The following is a 21794-nucleotide window of genomic DNA, read 5'->3' as shown; positions in this document are numbered from 1 at the left end:
TCTTTTGAAAATGCTAATCATCTCATTTCCCTCCTTTCCTTAAGAAAACCCTTTAATAATACTTTCCATTAGCTTCTTTAGGATGGAGGTGGAAATTTCGGGTCATGGCCTCTGAGCAAGTTTCCTTCGGGCAACTGTCCATCTCTTGAAAAATCAACCTTGCTTATTACATTTGAGTTATTCTGTATATGAAACCTGTCTGTTGGTGGAAAGCTTTGCCCAGCTGTCCTCTGCTCAGCCCACTTCCACTCCCACCCTGTCCTACTAAATTGTGCACAGTCCTCAGGTCTGAAGTTCCCTGACACACAGGACCTGACTGTGCTTTTTCTCTTACATCCCTGGTGACCTGCATAGCAGTGGGTGCACAGAGGTCTTGAATGGTTGAACAAATGAGAGTAGGGTTAGGAAACAAAGATGGCAAAAGAGATGGAAACCACTGTGCATCTCCTTTTTTTTTTCTCTCGTTAAGGCCAACCAGGTTCCATTGTTGTAATTCCCCATGGTCCAGTCAATATTGTATGCAATCACTTTATTAATGTCAAATAGATATCACGATACAGGTCTATCCACAGGATCGAGAAACTCACTCACAGATATCATCTAAGACACAAGACTGTTTTGTGCTACAATGCTTCCAACATCACAGATCACACAGTTTATATACAGATAATGACTTTATTCTGGAAATACAGATGCTCGGTTTTCCTTACTTGGACCCTGGTGTTCAACTCAGTTAAAACCAAGAGGTGAAGGTTGGCATTTTCTTAATGATGAATACATTCTCAGGAATATTTTATGAAAACCCTCTTTGGGATATAGAGAAACCATCTTTAATTCCTAGGTCATATTCAAATCAAGATAAGTATGTTGAGCTGTAAATTGAGAATTTTTAATAATTAGATCTAGAAAGGTTAGCTTTACAAATAGGATTTAAAGGTTTGGCTGGTAGTGTCGATTTTACACAATATCCTTCCTGGATTAATGCTTCCTCACAGCGTTGATAAGACCATGCTGTTGGCATCTGTATTTCCGTCATTCTAAGAAATAGCACTACATCAACATGAACAATTCCTGGGCCTTCAGTTTTATGGTTCCCAGAATAAAATCCACAAAAACACCATAGAAAGTTACGAGGGTGTAAACACTTAGCTAAGTAAATAGAATAAATAGTGGGCAAGTAATACATATTTATATAAATCATTGCATTTCTACTAATAGGACAAAATCTCCCAAACTTTAGCTACAATGCATTCAAAACTTGATAAAGCCAGAGAGACAATTTGTAAAGTATACAAAGTAGGGAATATATTTCCTTAAACATCCATTTAACAAATTCATGGTGCAAACTGGAAAATTTTAACAAACATACTTCAAATGTTCATTGTGTGAGAAAATGCTTATTCATGCATTAAATCATAGCATTGATTTATCAAGTAAAAAAAAAATAGAGTAACTGTTTGAAACAAATATTTAGAGATGCACAATACAGGGCCTAAACCTAACAAATAATGCATGCATATTGCACTACACCAAATTGTCTTCTAGGAATCATTTAAAACATCCTTTGCATGAAAATGCATAGGAAACCTTAGTGCTATTTAATTTGCTTTATGCATATTACATACTAGAGAATTTAAGCTACAAAATGCTTTTACTATCTCTACCACATACAAAATGACCATAAAAGTATCGGTGTATATAACAAGGTATTCTCTCCAATTAGCTCTCTATGATGAATAATATATTTCCTTATGTCATCTCACCTCTAAATACCATTTATCACCACCCAGGCTTTTCTGCCTTAATGAGGAAGACCACAGATCTCTGATTTATATGCAACACTCTGCATTAATAATTGATCAGAACTCTTTAAAAAAAATCTTCTGCCACTAAAATGGAAAGTGGTGACACTATCTCCAGAATACAAATGTTTGTTAAATCTGATTAGTAAAGGAAGTGGGACCAGCAGGTTGTTGGCCAAACTCGTCTGAGGATGGCCCCAGATTGGCCTGCTGGCTATACCCACCACTGGATCCATAGCTGTCTTGGTTGTAACCACCTTGACTGTAGCTGCTGGAGTGTTTCTCCATGGGGTCAGAAAGATAGCGTTGCCCAGAGGAATGCCAGCCGGTCTCCTTGAAAACAAACCATATGTTTCCAGCCCAGAGGATGAAGTTCAAGAATCCAAAGACCTGGAGGAGAGAATTAACACGATGAATCAACAGATTAGACTGGGACCTAAGAAAATTAACCTCAATTCCAGAGAAAGCCTCCATAATGAAAAGCACACTTGTTACCTCAATGAGTAGTTTGTTTGGAACTGTTTTCTTCATTTAGAATGTATGGGTTTATCGAATGCTACTGCAAAGCAGAAGTGGCATAGAAGACTTTACATTATCAATTCACTGAGTTTAAGAACAACAATCAGAGAAAAGTGCTATGTTATACCCACAGGTGGGTATGAAAACAGAGAGGTTCAATATGGAAAATAATTTGCAGATCAAATAAGTTGATAAATAGTAAAATGGTTTGCATTCCTAACTAAGCCATGCTTACCTGCCCAAATGAGAGATTCCTCATATTGTGTAAAAATACCTTCAGATAGGAGAGGGCTGAATATTTTTATTTTAATATAGTACATTTATATATTTATACCACAATGGAATTATTATAAACTATAGTATATAATGCTATTTATAAAGTTACATTTTTTCAACTTAAAATATTTAAATCTAATTTTTAATATTGCTTACATGGTTGAAAGGGATGTACCCCCAAGTGGGGCTCCAACTAGGGTGGGGAGGGAAGGTTGACCTATCTTTATGGCAAGTATGCTATCTTTCTACCTATTGTAATAATAATAATATTACAAGTCAATTTAAATAAAAAAATACTGGGTGAAGAATGGTTCAGGTAACATACAGATAAGCACACACGTGGAAACACTCCAGAGGCTCTTGAGGAGTTCATGGAAATGCATGTTATGAAAGAGCTAGGCATGGATTTCAGAGTTTTGGGTACCAGAGTAAACTAATATTTTTAAAAATTGCCCTTTCCACGTATTTTGAAAAGTGCCCCTGTCCATGGAGCTCGAATCTTATGACGAGTTGTACTTTCTTGCCTGTGATGCTGGAGATGAACCCTGTAAACAGACTATAGCATAAGTGTCTATTCCACAGAGGGATGACATGTTTGTTTGAAGTAAGGGAATGGGATTTTCCTATTGATATTGCTGTTAGAACTTTCCCAGAAGTTCCTTCCTAGCTTCTTTAAGTGTTGGATGGAATTAGAGTAATTCCACATGCAGCAGGTTGAAACAGAGGCCCTCATGACATTATTTATTCTGTAGCTGTGACCCAAGCTAGTGGCTGGCATGGGGAATAGCTACAAAGTGTCTATTTTAATAGCCTTCCATTTATTTTCATTATTTTTAATTGACATATTACAGTTGTGCACACATGTTTATGGGGTACAGTGTGTTATTTTGATACATGTAAACAGTGTGGAGTGATCAAATCGGTGTGACCAGCATATCCATCTTCTCTAGCATTTCTTTGTGCTGGGAACATTTTAAGTCCTCATTTGAGTTGTTTACGAACTTACAATAAACTACTCTTAACTGTAGTCACCTTAATATTCCATAGGACCCTAGAACTTTTTCCTCCTATGTAAACATATTTTTTGTACCCGATTGCCAAACCCCTTTTCTCATCCCTTTCCCAGTATGTGTAAACACTGTTCTACTTTATGCTTCCATGAGGCCAACTTGCTTTGCTTCTCTTTATGAGTAAGAATATGTCCTATTTAGTTTTCTGTGCCTGGCTTATTTCCCTTAACATAATGTCCACCAGTTCCATCCCTGCTGCTATAAATGACATGATTTCAGAAAGACAAATACCACATAATGTCTCTCATATGCCGAGCTTAAGAAGTTTAAAAAGTCAATCTAAACTTGGAATAAGGATCACTAGGAGCTGGGAAGGAAGGAGGGAGGATTGAGGGATGTTGTTGGCTTTCAGGCACAGAATTCACAGGCAAAAAAAAGATTGTAGTATTCCACAGCACAGTGGGGTGGCGATAGTTCACAGTAATGTGTGATATATCACAGGCATAAAGGAAAGAGGAGCCGCAAGGTACATCTAACGAAAAGATGGAAGAGTGGAAATGTTCATTGCCTGATTTCATCAGGTTATGCTGCACACCAGTCTTAAAATACTGCACAACATCTCTTAAGGATGCACAAGTATAATACTAATAAAAGTACTTAAACATGCAGGATTTTCTTTTTGTGAACAGATATTCCATGTGTGTATCTCATTTTGTGCATTTGTCTATCCATGCACACCTAGGTTGAGTTCATATTTCATGTATTGTCAATAGTGTAGCAGTGAACGTGGCTGGTGTCTTTCCAACCTCCTCATTTTGCTTTCTTTTGGATGTATACTCAGCACTGAGATGCCTGGATCATATAGTCCTTTCAGAAATCTCCATGCCATTCTCCATATGGCTGTACTCACACACAATCTCACCAAAATGTGTAAGAATTTCCCTTGGAATCCCTCACCAGCATTTGTTACTTTTTCTTATTTCTTAAAAGCAATAGATATTTATTCTAAATTAACAGCTCCCTGTTGGAGACAGGATAACAGAATTATGATACAAAGCATATTTAATCACCCTTCTAGAATGAGAAAGAAGATTCAAACCAGACTTGAGTAATGGCTATGGTTCTAGAGCAGGTGCTAGAAGGTCCCTTCATGGGTTAAAATTTTTGTTGGTTTCTGGATATAGCATTGGTATGGTGAATGCCCTGTTGGGAATACTGATATATTCAAGATGCAGGACCTGGAGCAGGGTCTTTTTACCGAAGTACATAATATGCTTTAAACATTTTTTTTTAATTTAAAAGGCAGAATTATAGAAAGAAGGAGCAATAGAGAGATCTTTGATCAACTGATTCACTCCCCAATAGCCATAACGTCTTGAGCTGGGCTGATCCAAAGCTAAGGGCCAGGCACTACCTGGAGACAGGGGCACCAGCACTTGAGCCATCCTGTGATGTTTACTCAGGGCATAAGCAGAGAGGTGGATTGAAAGAAGAGCAGCTGGGACATGAACTGGTGCCCCTTTGGGATGCTGGTGCTGCAGGTGGAGGCTTGGTTTAGTATGCCATCGTACCAGGCCCCAAAGTATATCAATGTTTTAGCAGGCAGATGAGAGTTCACTGACTTGAGTCTTGGAGTAATTTCCATAGGCTCCGGACTCTTTATGACCTGCTTTGAGATCTTGTACAAAGGTTTTACTCTCGAGTCCTCAGTTTTGTTTTTATGTTTACAAAAAGACAAGAGTTCTTACTGATTGAACTGAACCCTGGTTTATCTAGACAGCCTTTACTCTGTCTTTTTCTATTCCATCCTTCCTCTTTGCTTAACACTCACTGAGCATCCATAGACTGCTTGCAGAGGGCAATAGAAAACATAAACAAGGTTTAACAGCTGCTTGAACAAAATGAACAAGTTCATCACAGACAAAGCTACATACAGAACTTTTGAACTGTGCACAGTTCCCATTAGAGGTGATCCTAATTAAAATCTGGCTTCATATATATATACCACGTACATATATACCAACACGAGAATGTTGAAGCAGTCTTTTCAGTTAAGAGATGGCTCAGAATTTCTTATTTCATACTTTCTCTATTTCTCCTTATGCCACTTGCATTTCAGAACAACAGCTGCAAGAGGAACCTAGGAATCTGGTAAATGCAACTGAGAAAGAGAAAGATGGACAAAGCATTCCATTGAGTGTATTTAAGAAGCAGTGATTTCTCACACTATGGTCAATACAGAAGGAGCAGAAATTTCTACATTGCCACTTTTGAAGGGCACGTGAGCTCTTGCCATTTAGTTGCAAGAAGGATTTAAAGTCAAACTCTAATGTGAGGACAACAGAAAGAGGGGAAAAACTGCATATAACTGAAGAAGTGAGGGGTAGATGAAATATATGAGCCAAAAATAGATGTTAACGTGCATGAAGTGAACCTGGAGAAATAGCATCAGCAATTAAACATAAAATAGTTCTGTTCAGGAAATCTTCGGAAAAAGATTGAGAGCCTAAAAACTTCTCTCCATTTCTCTCTGGAATCTAACACTGTGTGACATTCAAGGAAATGAGTACATTTTGGGGGGTTGGCACTGTGGTGTGCCAGGCAAAGCTGCTGCTTGTAGCGTGGGGCATCCCTCATGGGTACTGATGCACATCCTTGCTGCTTTACTTCCCATTCAACTCTCTGCTGATACACCTAGGAAAGCGCAGAAGATGTTCAAAGTACTTTGCTCTGCACCTACATGGAAGACCAGGAAAAAGCTCCTGGCTGCTGGCTTTGGTTTGACCCAGCCCTGGCTGTTGCTGCCATTTGGGTACAAGCGAAAGGAAGCTCGCTTGCTTTCTCTCATCTCATCTCATCTCTTCCTCACTTTGTAACTCTGCCTTTGCAAAATATAAAATCTTTTGGAAACATTCTTCTTAAGAACATTTTAGTAGCAGCTTCCAGTTGATATGTGTGACCTCTGGCCTTGTGGTGGGCACCATGGCAAGGGATTTCATAGTTTATTTTACTGAGTCCTTTCAATAGTTTTAAAGTCTGTTCTATAGTTACCTCCACTTTCAGGTGATTAAACCAAAGTTTAGAGAGTAAAATTTGTCTTATGGCAACTAATAATGATTTTGAATGCTGCTGCCAAACTGGCTTGAGTCCAGAACTGTGCCATTAAGTATTTGGAGTGACAGGAGAGTTTGGCTACAGCTCTGGCACGTCTGTGACTGTTTGGAGGTTTTACCAAGTCCCCGGAACTCAGCTGCCTGTGTTTGTAGAGTCTGAATAGCTCATGTACATTTGTCTGCTGTTGTGAACTTACAGAGCTCAAGCACTTTGAAGAGAATACTTTTGTTATCAGGAGTAGAAAATGGGGTTACTAGTTGTTGGCCCATCCACTTGGTCATCTATAGTGGTATATTTCTGGCTCCTTCTCCAAACTGTTGCTCAATAGGTCAGTTCTTTGGGTTCTTTCTTGAACGCGTGACTCCCCAAACTTCTCAGACATAATTGACAAGCCAAGGTCAACAGATAGCCTTAGGTGGGTTAGTGAGCTCCTCTCTTTTAGAAGTTGGGATTGGACCTTAGTGATTCTAGTTGAGTACAGGATGTCTTTTTAAGCAGCAGCGCACTATTACAAACTAGAGTAGCTCTGTTCTGTGTTTAGAGAAAGAGGTAATGTAGTATCTGCCAAAGGAATGTTGTCACCAAGAGACAGACATGCAGTAGCATAGAAGGATGAAAAGTGAGAACTGTCCCATTTCCTGAAGGATTCCTATGCCTGCCTCAGGCTTCTGCCCTGGGAGGACACATTTCAAGCATTTTTTTTCCAATTATTTTGTGTTTGCATAAGCTGGTTCCACGAGTTGAAGCAGACAAAAAAATTAATGAAAAAGAAAGAACTTTGCCCTTGAGTAGAGTAATGCAAGGCTAGGTAAACTTGCTTCCCATTAGGGGCAGCTTGAAGAGCTTTTTCTTTGGTACCCCAACCTAAAACCCTGGTTCTGCTCTGTACTTGTTTCATTGACAAGCCTGTTTCTTGAGATGGGATCTATGAGATCACTGGTAGCTTTTCAAAGAAATGTTTGCCCTGATGAAATCATAGTCTGTCTTCCTAGCAATCCAGGTATAATGCATACAAACATTGGTATCAGAATTGAGGTGTAACAAGCAGATCTTACCAGTAAAGTATTTTATTTTGACAAATTGGAAAGTGTTCTGTCCCAAGGAACTAAAGGGCTCTTCAGGGCCATAGATGCCTCCAAGCTGTCAGATGCATTCTTTCACACACATCACATTAACTGATTCTAATATAGCTCAGTTTTTGATTTTTAGGAAACACATAACATTGTTTTTCACTCATAATTCCTATTTTCATTAAAATGTATTAGAGATTTCAGAAGTGAAACTAAAAGTAATATACCGTGTCTGATAAAATACTGAGTTTTTAGCCTAAGGGACACACCAAGTAATTTTATCTTTGTCTTCTTATACTTCGAGATCAGGGTGACAATGGTTTTATAATTAAAAACTGTCTAGAAACAAATTATGGAGTAATAATTACATACACTGATATGTACCTTAAGCTATTAATCAACATTACCATCATCTCTTAGTATATACTTCATTTCCATGGCTAGCAGCTCATCAAGGCAGGATTAAGTCAAATCCTCACGAGAAGAATAGCTATCTTTTTTCCTTTCTTTACTTCCTCCCCAAAGTGAATTTCAGAAAGCTGTAGAAACACAGGTTAACCTAGAAGCAAAGATGAATATTCTGGGGGTTTTCTGAAGATCGCTGTGCCTGCACCCAACATGGTTGAGCCTTCTATTTGTTAACTGCTGCTTTTTTCCTGCCATCATAGCTTCTTGGACACAACTTCTCTCTTTGGGAAAAAACAAATACCTTACCAACACATATATATTCACAATCCGATTTGGTGTCTCTGTGGTCAGATGCTCTTACTATTACATCTAGATACTTGTTGATGATATCTGACTTTGTTCAGCTCACATGGTAGATCTTCTAAAATTACCAAGTAATCCATTAGGGAGTACTGGGAACATAAAAATGCATCACCATAACTATTATAAGTATTTTTTAATAACATGAACTGTGCTGCTTTTTGTCTCCTACTAGGTTTATGTGTCTTTCTTTAATCAGTAAGGTGTATTCTGCATGTGGTTTAATGTTTTCTTCCCAGGAATCTTTTATACCATCAAGTTGTCCTTTTAACTTTTCTGACAGTCTTCAGGCTTAAAGCTCAGATTTTATATTTGCTTCTGGCTGCGAATTTTGACTTGCCTGTCATCTAAACAGCAGCTGCCAATACCTGCTGTGTTCTTATTAAGAACTCTGTAATTGGTGGCATTAAAGCCTATGGCTTGTCACAATTAAAAAAAAAAAAAAATGAAGACCAACCATCACATTGTACCTGGAATGAAATACTATTTCTTTGATGGGTCTAGTTTTCAAGGCAGAAATTTCTAAGATGATTTCTGAGCTGCCAGTCTCACGGTTTCACTTTCTAAAGATTTGGGAGGGAAAGCCTACTTACCACGGAAGTGTTTAAGCTGGACATGACAGGACTGTGAACAGCCATGCATTTGTTGGAAGGCTGTTTGCAAGCTGACATCAGTAATAAGACTTCGTTGGGGTCTGTAGCGACTTTGACATCAGATAGTCCTTTCGCCCAAGCTGATGAGCCCACCAACCACAGGAAGGAGAAGACTACAGTGACGATGAAGTCCTACAGAAACATGAGATAAAATAGCAAAGGGAAACATCAGTACTCAGGACAAATGCTTGCGTTTACACTAAAGGTCTGTGGCATTTACATTACATAAATAATGGTAGTGTTTATTGAGTGCTTCCAGGGATGTTGAGCACATTAATATCCCTCATTTGACTTCCCCTAGCATTCCTGCAATCAACTTAGTATCATCATCCTGTTAGATGACAAACTCAGAAATCAGTACAACTTAACAGGGTTGGCATTTGGTTACAAACCCCTCTCTAAACTGTTATCAGACTCTTACACATTCAGAAAGGTGTGCCAATTGTTGAACACTCCTGGCTGTCAATGCTCCTTAATTTACAAACCTACATGTCATCCTTTTAATGCTTGGAGCTGAGTTTAAAGGGAAACAATAATAGCTGTTAATATTCTAAATGCCTATGGCACATGAGAAGTTTTATGTAAAAGTTCTCTTAATTTTAATCCTATTACATTTATAATGCCCCCTTTAAAGATGAGGGAAGTGAGACCCAGACATATAAAACATAGCAAGTGGCAGACAGAGCCAAAATATGATTTCAGATGTTTTTGACCCTGGACTCCCTATTTGTTCAGAAGAGAGAAGTTTCTAGATTTATGTTATACAAAATCTCAGTGATGTGAGGCAAGGACTGTTTTCAGAGAGCACCATCCCCAAAACTCATTCCTTCCCTAAGGATGCAGAGGGAGTGACAGGTGAAAACTCACTGTCCAGTTCTAAGGACAATTCTCCAGATTGACCGTGTTGATGCTCAACTCCTGGACACATGTTCTGTGCTACTGTCAGCGGGCTGCAAACGAGGGTATAATTTTGATACCTCAGCAGAAATGGGCTGTTCTTTGATTTTTAAAGGCCTCAAGTAGAAAGTGTGCATGTGTTTCTTAAGAGCATGATGCCTGGGACTTGCTCCGGCTTCCGTCTATGTGGTGTCACGGACTGACTCGGTATTCGAATCCCACGAACTGAGTGGTAGAAAGTCTAGGCTGTAATGGTGCTGTTGTGCCTAGCATTTGCTAGGCTTGGTTCCCAGTGAAGGTGAAGAGGCTCCACTTCTGGAAGTCGTAGCTATGGATTGTTTAGCTCACTGGTTACATTGTGTTGACTCTGGACCACTGAAGGAGTTGATGACTAAATCCTACAGTTTCGTGGTGTGGGCATTGTAACCCTATTCTGCATGTTGCTGTATATGCCCATCTTTGATTCCTTCATTTCTAATAAATTCCATCTTGTATGCCATCTTGAGTGCTTTCTGATGTGAAGTGGAAGTATAGACAAACAAGAAAAGATAGTTACCTGCAGTGTTTCATTATTAAGAAATATTAGTAGAAGATCAGGTGTCTGGATTTGAATTGAACAGTGGAAGAAGAGTTCCAAATAAGTCAGACTAAGATCAGTTTTCTGCTCATGTTTCATTTATTTATTTATGTATTCGTTCAAACAGTAATATGCTAGATATTAAGCAAGGTTTTAGAGGAATAAAACTTCCTAGTATGGATCTTTGCATCTTAATTAACAAATTGAATTGACATGAAATTCTAACTTGTTTATGGGATATCATGTTTCAATATATTTTATGTTGCACAATGTCTAATCAGAATCAACATAACTCGCATCTTCCACTTACCATTTCTCTCTGTTGTCTCTTTGACTTTTATGTGTTTGCTGGAGTTCAATGGTTAAAATTCCAAGTATGAGAGTGACTGTCATTATTTAGTCATCATCCTTAGAAACAGCCTTAAAAAGTCACTTAGATGGAACTAAGAATAGAATTCTAGGAGATAATTCAGTGGGAAGTTGGAGCAAACTAGGTCAAAAATTTCAGGTTTTACTGTTGAAATAGTAATCATACATCCGTTTACTGATCAGTTACTGAATGCTAAGTGTTATTCCACGTTCATGTGTCTGACCTCAGTCTTGACAACAGCGCCATGAGAAAGATGCTGATCCTGTTCTCAGTTCACAGTTGAGGAAACATACACAATGAAGTTACACACTGTGCAGAGCCATGAGTTAGGAAGCGAACAAGCCAAGATGCTGAGCCTGGAGGTCTGTTGCCAGGGCTGTGTGCAGGGCTGTCCTACACTGCTTCTCATGTCTGTTTAAAACTAGTAAGTTAAACATTTTTTTAAAAAGCTGGAGTTGACATCATAATTTTCTGTAAATTAACGTGGTTAAAGTCAAGGATCTATAGGGTTATAGATGTTTTTGGAAGTTGACCTCACTTCCTGTCTCGTTCTCTTAAAGAGGAATCCGTATATTATAGTAGGTTATCTTTTATATGAGTTCAAAGCTCAGGTTAGTGATCATGCAGACCTCATTTGACACTTTCTGGCTATGTGGCTTTTGACAATTTGTTACATTTCCTGCAGCCTCAGTTTACCTCTCAATAAACTGACATAGAATCTGCCTTGTAAGATATCATAAATAAAATTCTTACTGTACCAAATAGGGTCCGTTACACATAAAATTTAATGTTATCAGTAAAACAAGCAATAAAAGCCACAATAATAAATAGCATGGTGCTGTGAAGTAGAACTCTCATGCCTGTAGCTCTGTCTTAAGTGACTTATATCTAGCAGCTAAAAGGTGGAGACTTTGAACAAGATTGTAAATAGCACCATTTAAAAATAATTGAAAAAGTTGGAAACCAGCTGTAGGTCTGGCAATGGAACGTTAATGTGCAGTCATGAAAAATAACATGGCAGAACACTGCTGACATTGATTTACTCCTAAGACAGTGGGCCGAGTGGAACACAAGTATGAACCTGCACTGCTTTGCTCAAAAATGACCAATGACTCCATCCTTCCAGAAAATAAAATCTGAAGGCCTCATACAGCTTCACGTGCAATAATGATCTGGCTGCTCTTCTACCACTTCAACTTCAGTTCTTACCTTGCTTCTCTTAACCCATCCCACCTATAGGCCTCCTTGTACTGAGGAACACACACAAATCTGAGGTTGCATTGAACACATCCTTCTCTCAATTACAGACGCAGGCCACTCCCTTTCTTCCCTATTTAATGTCTTCAGATGCTTTCTTGCCAACCATGAATAAGTGGCATCTGAGCTAAATTGTATTCTCAATTTGAATATTCTTAATTTCACTTTTGAAAATTTTCAAGTTCTTTTTTATCAAGTGGTATGCTGTACATTTAATTGCTTTTTAATTCTTTATCTCCTCCACCTAAATGTGAGTAGATTATGGACAGTATTTTGTCTGAGGTGTTCATTATTGCCTGCCCAGCATGTACATAGAATGGTGCCCGACGCATAGTAGGTGCTTAGTAATTAGTTATTAAATGAATGACGGTAAGAGGAAGTATTTGTGAGATGTAAGTAGCAGGGCTACAATACATGGTTCCAGGCCACACACGTGCCTGCCCTGGGCTGTTGCCTCTGCTCTTTGTCTGCCCTGTCTCTCCCAGACCTGACTTGCTTTGTCACCTTAACGCGTCCCCACTAATGATCACCTTCCCGGATGGGTTTCCCTGGTATTCAGTCTTCAGTGTACCTTATACACCCATATCTCTATTCCCTTATTCTGCTTTTCCCTTTCTGCAGTTTGAATCTCTGCTTGTTGGTTCATCTGTTTCTCCCAGCACAATGCCAGCTCCCTGGCGGTAGGACATTGTCAACTTGTTCGTTGCTGTGTCTCACGGGGAAGGTGTCATCAGCATTTGGTGATTGGGAGAATGAGGGAAAACATGAATGGATCCATACACAAAATATTCCAGGTGTGTTAAATGTGTATATTTGTGTATGGAGCACTGGAGAAGATTTACTAAGTGATGGTTGAATTCGAGATGACTTTTATCTTGTTTTTGGTAATCTCGGTGTCTTTTAAATCATTTATTATTCATTCTCATTATAATGTGGTCATATGATCAGGTTGTTTATATTCAATACATATCATCTCAAGTGGGAGTTTTGCACCAACAGGTTTCAAAATATGTTGAAGCCGGGTTTCAGTAGTTAAGCAAAGTGCCTAGATGAGCAGATCATGTCAGAAATTCTAGTGAAGAAATATTTTTGCCAGGAACTTCATGGTTTATGGATTCATGTCTGACCTTGTTCCCTTGGGCAGAGAAAGATGTGAGGATAAATACTTGACTTCATTTTCTGTTCACTCTCCCACTTCCCATGGAGCTTCCCTGCTGGCCACACCTACCTGGGATCCCAAGGGCAGGAATTCCAAGCCGTGGCCCATGCAGGTCAGCTGCTGGGCTCTAGGTAGACGAGACACCACCCGGAACTAAGGGTTGCTGGCCTTGACCAGTGAGTCATTAATGCAAGCATTTGGCCGAGCTTCTACAAACATCACTAACCTTATGACTTAACATCCATTTCTCCTGTTCTACTAAAGGGGACTTCAGCCTATGCAGGTTAAATACTTTAATTACGATTAACCTCTGGTTTGAACACTGTGGCATGTCAGAAGCCTGCTGACAATTTAGAGGAAAAGATGCTTTTATACAGATAACGCAGTGTTCTCTAAACTTCTGTTCATTTACTACTACATAATTTTTATTACAAATTCTTGTATTTAATATTTCACTAAATTATGCTTCATATATATAAGCAAGTTCATCTTAGAAATTACACATCTTGTAAATGTTACACTAATACATTTCCAGAGACAGAGAGCGTTAATATGTGATTTTTTTTTCTAAGTGCGAGCAAAACATCTGAATTTTACCCAAGGCTTTGGAATACAGGATCTTTGTTAAAATGGGAGATTCATGACTGTTCTTAATGGAACAGTAGCGTGGCCCAATTAGAAAACTGGAAGTTAAACTGACTATGGGATACCCTTCTTCTTGCTGTTATTTATGGCATGTTAAAGGTCTGTCTAAGACCATCTTCCATATCAGGAGGACATGCTGGCACTTGGGAAGTGACTTGAGTTGGTGCATGCTAGCAAAGGGCCCAGATAGCACAGGGAATATAAATGCAATGTTCTCATGGTGCATGCGTGAACCCTGTGAGGGGGGGCTTCTGCTGGTGTTGCCTATGTTATTAGGATGAAAAAAACTGCTATCCAGAAGGTACTGCAGTGCTTCCTAAACACTCCCATGATGATGTTGGTAGCCCCTACTACAACGTCAATAGGTACTATTGGCCCCATCAGATAGGAGAAAATTGCAGCCAGGAAGGGGAAGTGACTTATTTACCCATGGCTCATTAAGTGGCTCATTTTAAATGCACACTGAGTGACTGGTCTCATTCTAAAAGAACTTTTGACATGTGACCTGGCTGTATTACTGCAGTGGGTGAAATATTTGTCCAGTGAACCATGAAACAGCTTGCCTGGCTCATTGCTGGCTGAGGCGGGCGGTTGATTTCCATTTAGTTTGGTGGGAGTATTTTGTTGCCTTCATTTCTCTTAAGTGTTAGCAAACTCACTTTTAAATGAATGCCATTTCATTAAATGTAATAAAGCTGTTACTCCTGGATCACTTTGGCATATACAAGAGAAACTCATTTTTTTAGTGAGAATGACTATGCATGCATTTCAGAACTAGAAGAACCTGTCTCCATCCCTGTCTGATACTGCAAAACACAAATGATTACTTCTATACCTATTAACAAATATTGCCAGTACTGTACCTGAGTCTAACGACTGTTTTGTACTTGGGTCTAATGACTGTTCTATCTGTTGAAACAAATTAATAGTTTTGCGACTTTTCTCTGTTGTTGATACTTAGACCAAGAATCTATGCCAGAGAGTGAACAGTCCAAAGAGCTTATTATCTTCAGTGCTGGTGGACTGACTTTGCTAATTTAGCCTCCAGGAACACCAGAATGAAATGCAAAAACCAGGCAGTAAGAAGGGAGCTCAGTGGACGGGTTGGCACAGGAATGGAGAAGGGCCTAGCAGAGGCTAATGGAACAACATACTGTTGTGCCCACTGTTGGTTTTGTTTATTCCACTTGAAGTACTAACCATGCTAGACTCTACCTTCCAGAAGGTGCCTACCTTTTTTGATCAGTTGATCTTCCCAACAGCCACATGAGGGTGAAGACAGTTAGATTCATTTTACAGATGAGAAAATGAGAAGAAGGAAGTTAAGACCATCTAAAATAAGTCTGGGTTGCCCCAATTCTAATTGCCAGGAGGTTCCAGCAACAAGGGCTCTACCAGTAGCCAGGTGGGAAGCAGAGTTCACCTGGAGCTAAAGAGGAGAACCTAGCCATAGGACTGTGGGTTCTGCTGATTTGTTTTACCTGACCACAAGCAGAAGCAGAGTGGCAGAGCCCAAGCAGTTGGGTGTGGGAACAGGCCCCCACCAGTGCCACATTGGGCACCATTTTGTATCCTGAAGTTGTTTTATCTTGTAGATGATGATGATGTGTTGGAGATTATAATGTGATGGTGATGAGAGTCTCTAACGCATAGGGAGCACCTATTCATTCTTTACACATACTTTGCTTATTTAATTTTTCAACAGTGCTGTTGAGGTAGGGACTATTATGCCATCTTACAGGTAAGGTTAAGTTACTGATACCCAGTTGGAAAGATTTGAAGCTATAAAGTTTTGCTTTAGAATCTCTGTGCTGAATCTATTTTAAAAGCACTCTGTTGCTTTTAGAGGACCATGATTTTATTGACTCATAATAGAAGTTAAGTGTTGATATTAATATTTATGACTATCATTTATGGAACAGTTACTAAGAATCAGACAGTATGCATTCCATATATGATTTATTTAGTTCTCACTATAACTCTTATTGATCTGATTTCATGGATGAGGAAATTGAGTTACAGAAAAATCAAATGATTTACAGGAGATTTGCAGAGTTTCTAAGCTGTTAAACTTCAGTTGTGGCTAAAGTGTTCCTCATTGGAAAGTGAAATTCCAGTGCAGATCCCATCCCAGCTTGAGTGGGGGAATCCATCATGTGAGGTGTGATGCTAACTGCTTTACCTATTTGATCTCATTTCATTTGACAAGACAATCATTTGAAGTAGTTTTTTTTTTTTATTTCACAAATTAGAAGTGGTGATATTGCAACAGTTAATTACAGAGAAGGGCTGGGCCTCAAACTTCTCTGTGTGACAGCAAAACTCGTTGACTTGCTCATCATCCGAATTGAGTCCATCCTTTTCCTAGATCTTCTGTTCAACATTGATCATGTTTCCACTATAGTCAAGCTACTATTTTTTTTTTAATTATTTTCATTGGAAAGTCAGATATACAGAGAGGAGGAGAGACAGAAAGGAAGATCTTCCATCCGATCATTCACTCCCCAAGTGAGCGCAATGGTCGATGCTATGCCGATCCAAAGCCAGGATCCAGGAACTTCTTCCAGGGCTCCCATGTGGGGTCCCAAGGCATTGGGCTGTCCTCGACTGCTTTCCCAGGCCACAAGCAGGGAGCTAGATGGGAATTGGAACTGCCGGGATTAGAACCAGTGCCCATATGGGATCCCAGTGTGTTCAAGGTGAGGACTTTAGCTGCTAGGCCATGGCGCCGGGCCCTCAATGTGCTATTTTTAAAATGCTGTAAGAGCAGGAGTATAGCGGCCAAAGGACTGCTCCAGTACACAAATGGTTTATGCTTGGGTATTCTCTATAACTTCTAGGTTGTTTGTGCTAGAATGGTGAGAAACAAAATTGTTACAACACTGTCAACTAGTTAGAATTTAATACTTTGCATGTTGATGTTCTTCTTAAGAGCTTGGAACTAATCAGTGATTTTGTTTGATGTGTGAGGGATCTGGCTTATGCTTGACAATCAATGTAGGATTTAATTTTTTTCCTTGAAGTTAAACTTGCAATTGACATACTGCACTTTTCTTGCTTCTTGGTTGTTTACAGAGAACTTTCTCAGTTAATTTGTGATTGCTCAGCTGTGGGACTAAGAGCTCCTAATTCTTTAATTTTTTTTTTTTGGGTGTGTGTGTGTAAATAAGACTTACAGATAAAGGTCTTTTGCCTTTATTCTGTTAGCCCAGTCATAGCAACTAATCCTGTAATCTTGGTGCAAGAGGGAGGTATTCTGGCAAGCTCCAAATAGAGGCAAAGTCTTCACTAGCTTTCAGCAATGCCACTCTAAGTTATATGGTTAAAAACACACTGGACTACTCAGTTTGGTTTTCAATTGATGATTTTCATTACAAATAACACCACATTTTCCACAAGTTAATAGTAATGTCAAATTAATAACTGTTCAATATTAAGCGTGTTGGTAAGACTTACTATCAGTAGAATGCTATTCAGTTAGGTCTGACTATGGGCCAGGTACTGTGCTAAGTCCTTTATATACACAGTTTCACTTAATATTCACAGACTTTGTGTGAGATAGTCCTTATTACAGACAGACTTTGAGAAAAAAAATATCAGAGCGATTAAATCCATAGTCCTTGGAATTGGGTAGACCTAGGTTCAAATTTCAGGTTTGTCTGAGCACTGGAAACTTACTTAGTCTCGGTTTCCTTAGCTTCAAAAGAGCAATAATGATAGTATTTAATAAAATTTCTGCCCAAAATAAAAACGTGAATGCACTAAAATGCTTAGTCTAGCCATTGAAATTTCCTTGTTATTCAGAAAAAAACTACTGAAAACCTTACAGTGTCAGGTTTTGGGAATACAGTAGTAAATAAGAATAGACATGACTTTAATAGTCCTGCTGGTAGAAGGGAAGGATCTTAAATAGTAACAAAAAAATGTAATGGCAATTGGTGTAACAACTGTGTGTGTGGGGGGGGGTGGAAATCTGATGTTTTGAATACAAATGCATGAGTAGCACTGACTCACTTGAGACAGAAAAAGCTAACAGGTCTAGCTGCATGCAGGTTATATACATATTTGGACTTGGGATGATTCTTAAAAGACTCAGGTTAAATAAGTACAGCATGAAATAGTTTATCTGAAATGTCTGAGAATTGGCCCCTGGAGCGGGTTTTGTACTCTAGATTATCAGCTGGCTCCATGCCTAAGAAGGGTGTGTATCAATACTGGATCAGTCAGGAGAAAAGGATATTGTTTGGGTTACACTGCTATCAATGTAAGCAGGAGAAGATTGGATTTTTAGGGGTGTGGTGGCTCACAGAGATGCTTGGGGCTATCATCTCTCTGCACTTGTCCACTTTGAAGTCACTCTCTAAGTTAAGCAGTAAACAATGTGAGTCCAGAGGGTAGAGAGATTTAGGATGGATGTATTGACACATGCAAATCTTGGTAGAATAGTCCTTCCTCTTTGGATCCCAGAAAGGTCCAAGTTCAGGGAAGTAACCAGTGTTACAAAGCGTTTCTAGGCAAGTTGTTAGCCTATAAAGAGGAATTTTAATGGTGCACCATTAAAAAAAGTAATTGATTTCATAAATTCAGAATTAAGTAACAAGCCTAGTCCAGAGATGAGATACCTTAACAATAACTTGGAAAAATATCCTATTTGTAGAGTTTGTCAAAGATGGATCTGAAAATAGGGGGATAATTATTTAACATTATAGCAATCCTTCTCATTATTACATTTTTTTAAAGCTTGCAAAATATTTTGGGGCTGCCATTTGCACAAGATAGGTGAAAATGTGGAGATTTAGATAATTAACTACCAGCCTTGTTGACTTGTCACACAACATCTGGGCATTATCAGCATATCTGGAAAACACCAGATGTTCAGCATTTTGTCGAGATGAAGCATTTGGAAGAAGGGGGATTTGCAGGAGACACAGTGGAAAGATGTGTGTCGGGAGCAGCCAGGATGGAATTGCATCCTCATGGTCCTCTAGACAACGGTGCTTTATCATCATGGGTGTTCAACTACCTCTCAAATTCGTCCCCCCACCCACACACACATCTTGGATGTTGGAGATATATACATATATATAATTTATCACACAGACACATGGATCCAAATACAATAGCAGACAGTAGCAACAGGAAAGTTTTTGATAATCTAAAGTGATTTCTTAATTTGCCTAAGTAGCTTTTAGTTCCTCTGCTATCAGCTTATATGTGGAAACAAGCATTGTTGCATGGGAAATTATTTCAAGTAAGCCAACACTGAGTTGTGACTCAGAAAATGCTGGCAGGCCTCTCAGGTGCCACCTTCTAAATCAATCAGCTTCTTTCTGAACCCTGTTCTATGTTCTTTTGCCTTCATCTTTCCTGAAATGAGGGAAAAATGCACATTTTCCTCCCCCAGAATTACATAATATCAGAGTGGGAAGGAACTGCTGAGATAAATTCAGGCTGTCAAATACTCCTTTGAAAACATAATCTTATTATTAACTTACTATTCTACACTACTGGTATCTCCCACATGAGACATGAAAGATTTGATATGCTTGGCTAGAAATTACACATTTAAATCAACCTGACTTGGTTTTTTAAATTCTCTGGACTTGAGTGTTTACACCTGTAACATGGAGTAGAAGTGCTTTCTTCTATAGAAGGAATAGAAAGCTGTTGTGAGGATTAACACGGAGTAAAAATGTTAAGCAAGGCAACCAAAAAAATGTTCATTTCTGCCTGAACAGTTGTGGTGATGTTGATGAAATGATAATTCAATCTTCAAGTGACAGGACTTGATGTGGCCATGACTAGATACAATTGAGTATGATTTCAGCTGAAAGAGCTGTCTAGCCCTTCCACACCTCCCAGATTATTCTGGCATTCTTTTGAAAATAGGAACATTCTGCTGAGGTTACATAAATATGGCCAAAGTATTAGCAACTCAGTCTAAAGTGTTGAGTCCCTGGGGCTTTGCAGATGGAATCCAAAACCTGTTGGGTAAAATCCAAGCATCCAAAGAACTTGGGTGTTGGTGTAAAGACTTATAGGACCATGTGAACAGCTGTGCCTGACAATGAGTCCCTGAGGCCTCAGTGAGTGCCTTAATCACTGTTTAGAGACAGGGAAAAACCATTTCAATCTCAAAAAAAATCAACAGGCTTCCTAAACAACATGAAAGAGAAAAAAAAGCTAATACCTGACTTCCTATAAGAAAAGAGACTAATGGCTGGGGAATAAGAAGGAAGGTTTTTTAGAAATTAGTTTTTTATTATTTTTAGTATATCTACTTTTCCCCCTCCACATGCCCTTGAAGTGATTGATTTGGGAATCCAGTCCTTTACTGGACTTGACCTCTGGCAGTTATAAAGAGAATGTTTAGGAGAAAGATTATATTTCACACTCCCCTGCACCTAACCTTTTTTTTTTTTTTTTTTTTGCAAATGAGCAAGTGGCATTAACACAGTTAGGTTCATGAAAAGAGCTGCTATTTTTCAAGCCTTCCTTATGCCTTTGTAGAATTGAAGACCCATTATTCTGTCATATATCAGCCCATCTGTCAGCCTGCAACAGATGGTTAAAATGAAGAACTTCTAAAATACCAAAGAGGAAATTATGTTGTGTTTTTGCATCCTCAGCTCAAAATCAGCCTGACATCAAACTATTCCTTTGCCCCTTCCCAACTCATATGAAGCAAAAGTGAGGGAAAATACTGCATTTAAATGACAAATTAGGAGCCATTTCTGCAAAAGGTGATTACTAGCTTTGTAAATGTCTTCACTTTCAAAGAAGGACCTGGGTTCGAGTGTCAGTTATGCCACCTCTTGGCAGCATAGCATTTGCCAATTTATTGGAGCTAATTGGCTATAATTTGCTCTGGTTAAAGAGAAGATAATTAATAACTTACAGGGATTAGAAAGGAAGGGATAATTTTGTGGGGACAAGACTTACAGGTAGGCACCTAATAAATGATAGGTACTATTATTTTCACCATGAGTTCTTCTCTTCTGCTCTCAGTCCCTATTTTCCACAAGTTTATTCCAGATCAAAGCTTCTGTGTCTCTAGCAGTCACAAATTGAGCAGGTGCCTAAGGACAGAAGGTAGGCTGGCACGAGAAAGTAGAAAGCTGTGAATAAGGTAAGGAGTGTGTGTTTCCGCTCCCCTGCAATGTGTGGGGTGCGCATAGTGTAAGTCACAGAATGTTGTGTTCATGTCGTGTAGATGATGCTACTTGCAATGTGTGATGGGAAGCCACGGGAGGTTTGTGTCGCTGAAATGACGCTGCCTTCTAAGAGTGTTTAGGCTGCTTGTAAACCGGAGAAAACCAGGGACTTGTGCCCAAATCTGTATGCCGTGATTTCTTGATTTTTTTTTTTTATTCCAATCGGGAAGGAATGAATCTTTTTGTTTTCATTCTGCCTAGGTATAAATATTCAGGCTTTATGTTGCTCACTTTACTTATTTTTGTCACTTGTATTATATTCTAGGATGTAACTACTGTGCCATCACAGTACTTTTTCAAAAAGTGGGACTTTTTCTGAGTACTGGTATCCTCTCCCCAGGGCTATTCTGTAGGTGCAGATGTGTGATAGGAAAGACAGTGGCAGATTGAAATGTTCAGAGAAGCGAGATGCATCTCGGAAATGGGATTCTCTGCTTCATGTGTTGCAAAGCTTCTAGACATC

The 21794-nt window shown here is 39.0% G+C and overlaps 1 protein-coding gene across 2 annotated transcripts in view; it reads right to left on the bottom strand.

The window, feature by feature from the left end:
* Nucleotides 1–514: 514 nt before the first annotated feature.
* Nucleotides 515–21794, bottom strand: part of SYNPR (synaptoporin) — a 282830-nt gene continuing 261550 nt past the window's right edge. For both annotated transcript variants that reach the window (XM_040995058.1, XM_040995059.1), the window contains 2 exons: nucleotides 9153–9344; nucleotides 515–2192 (listed from right to left, as the gene is read on the bottom strand). In XM_040995058.1, coding sequence (XP_040850992.1) covers nucleotides 1935–2192; nucleotides 9153–9344 — 450 coding nt within the window. In that variant the 3' untranslated portion in view covers nucleotides 515–1934. The remainder of the gene's footprint in view (nucleotides 2193–9152; nucleotides 9345–21794) is intronic.

Source organism: Ochotona curzoniae, unplaced genomic scaffold, assembly GCF_017591425.1.
Source record: "Ochotona curzoniae isolate NIBS_2020 unplaced genomic scaffold, NIBS_Ocur_1.0 contig_908, whole genome shotgun sequence".
NCBI lineage: Eukaryota > Metazoa > Chordata > Mammalia > Lagomorpha > Ochotonidae > Ochotona > Ochotona curzoniae.
The sequence above is the reverse complement of the archived record's forward strand: the minus strand, read 5'-3'. Positions and strand labels throughout refer to the sequence as shown.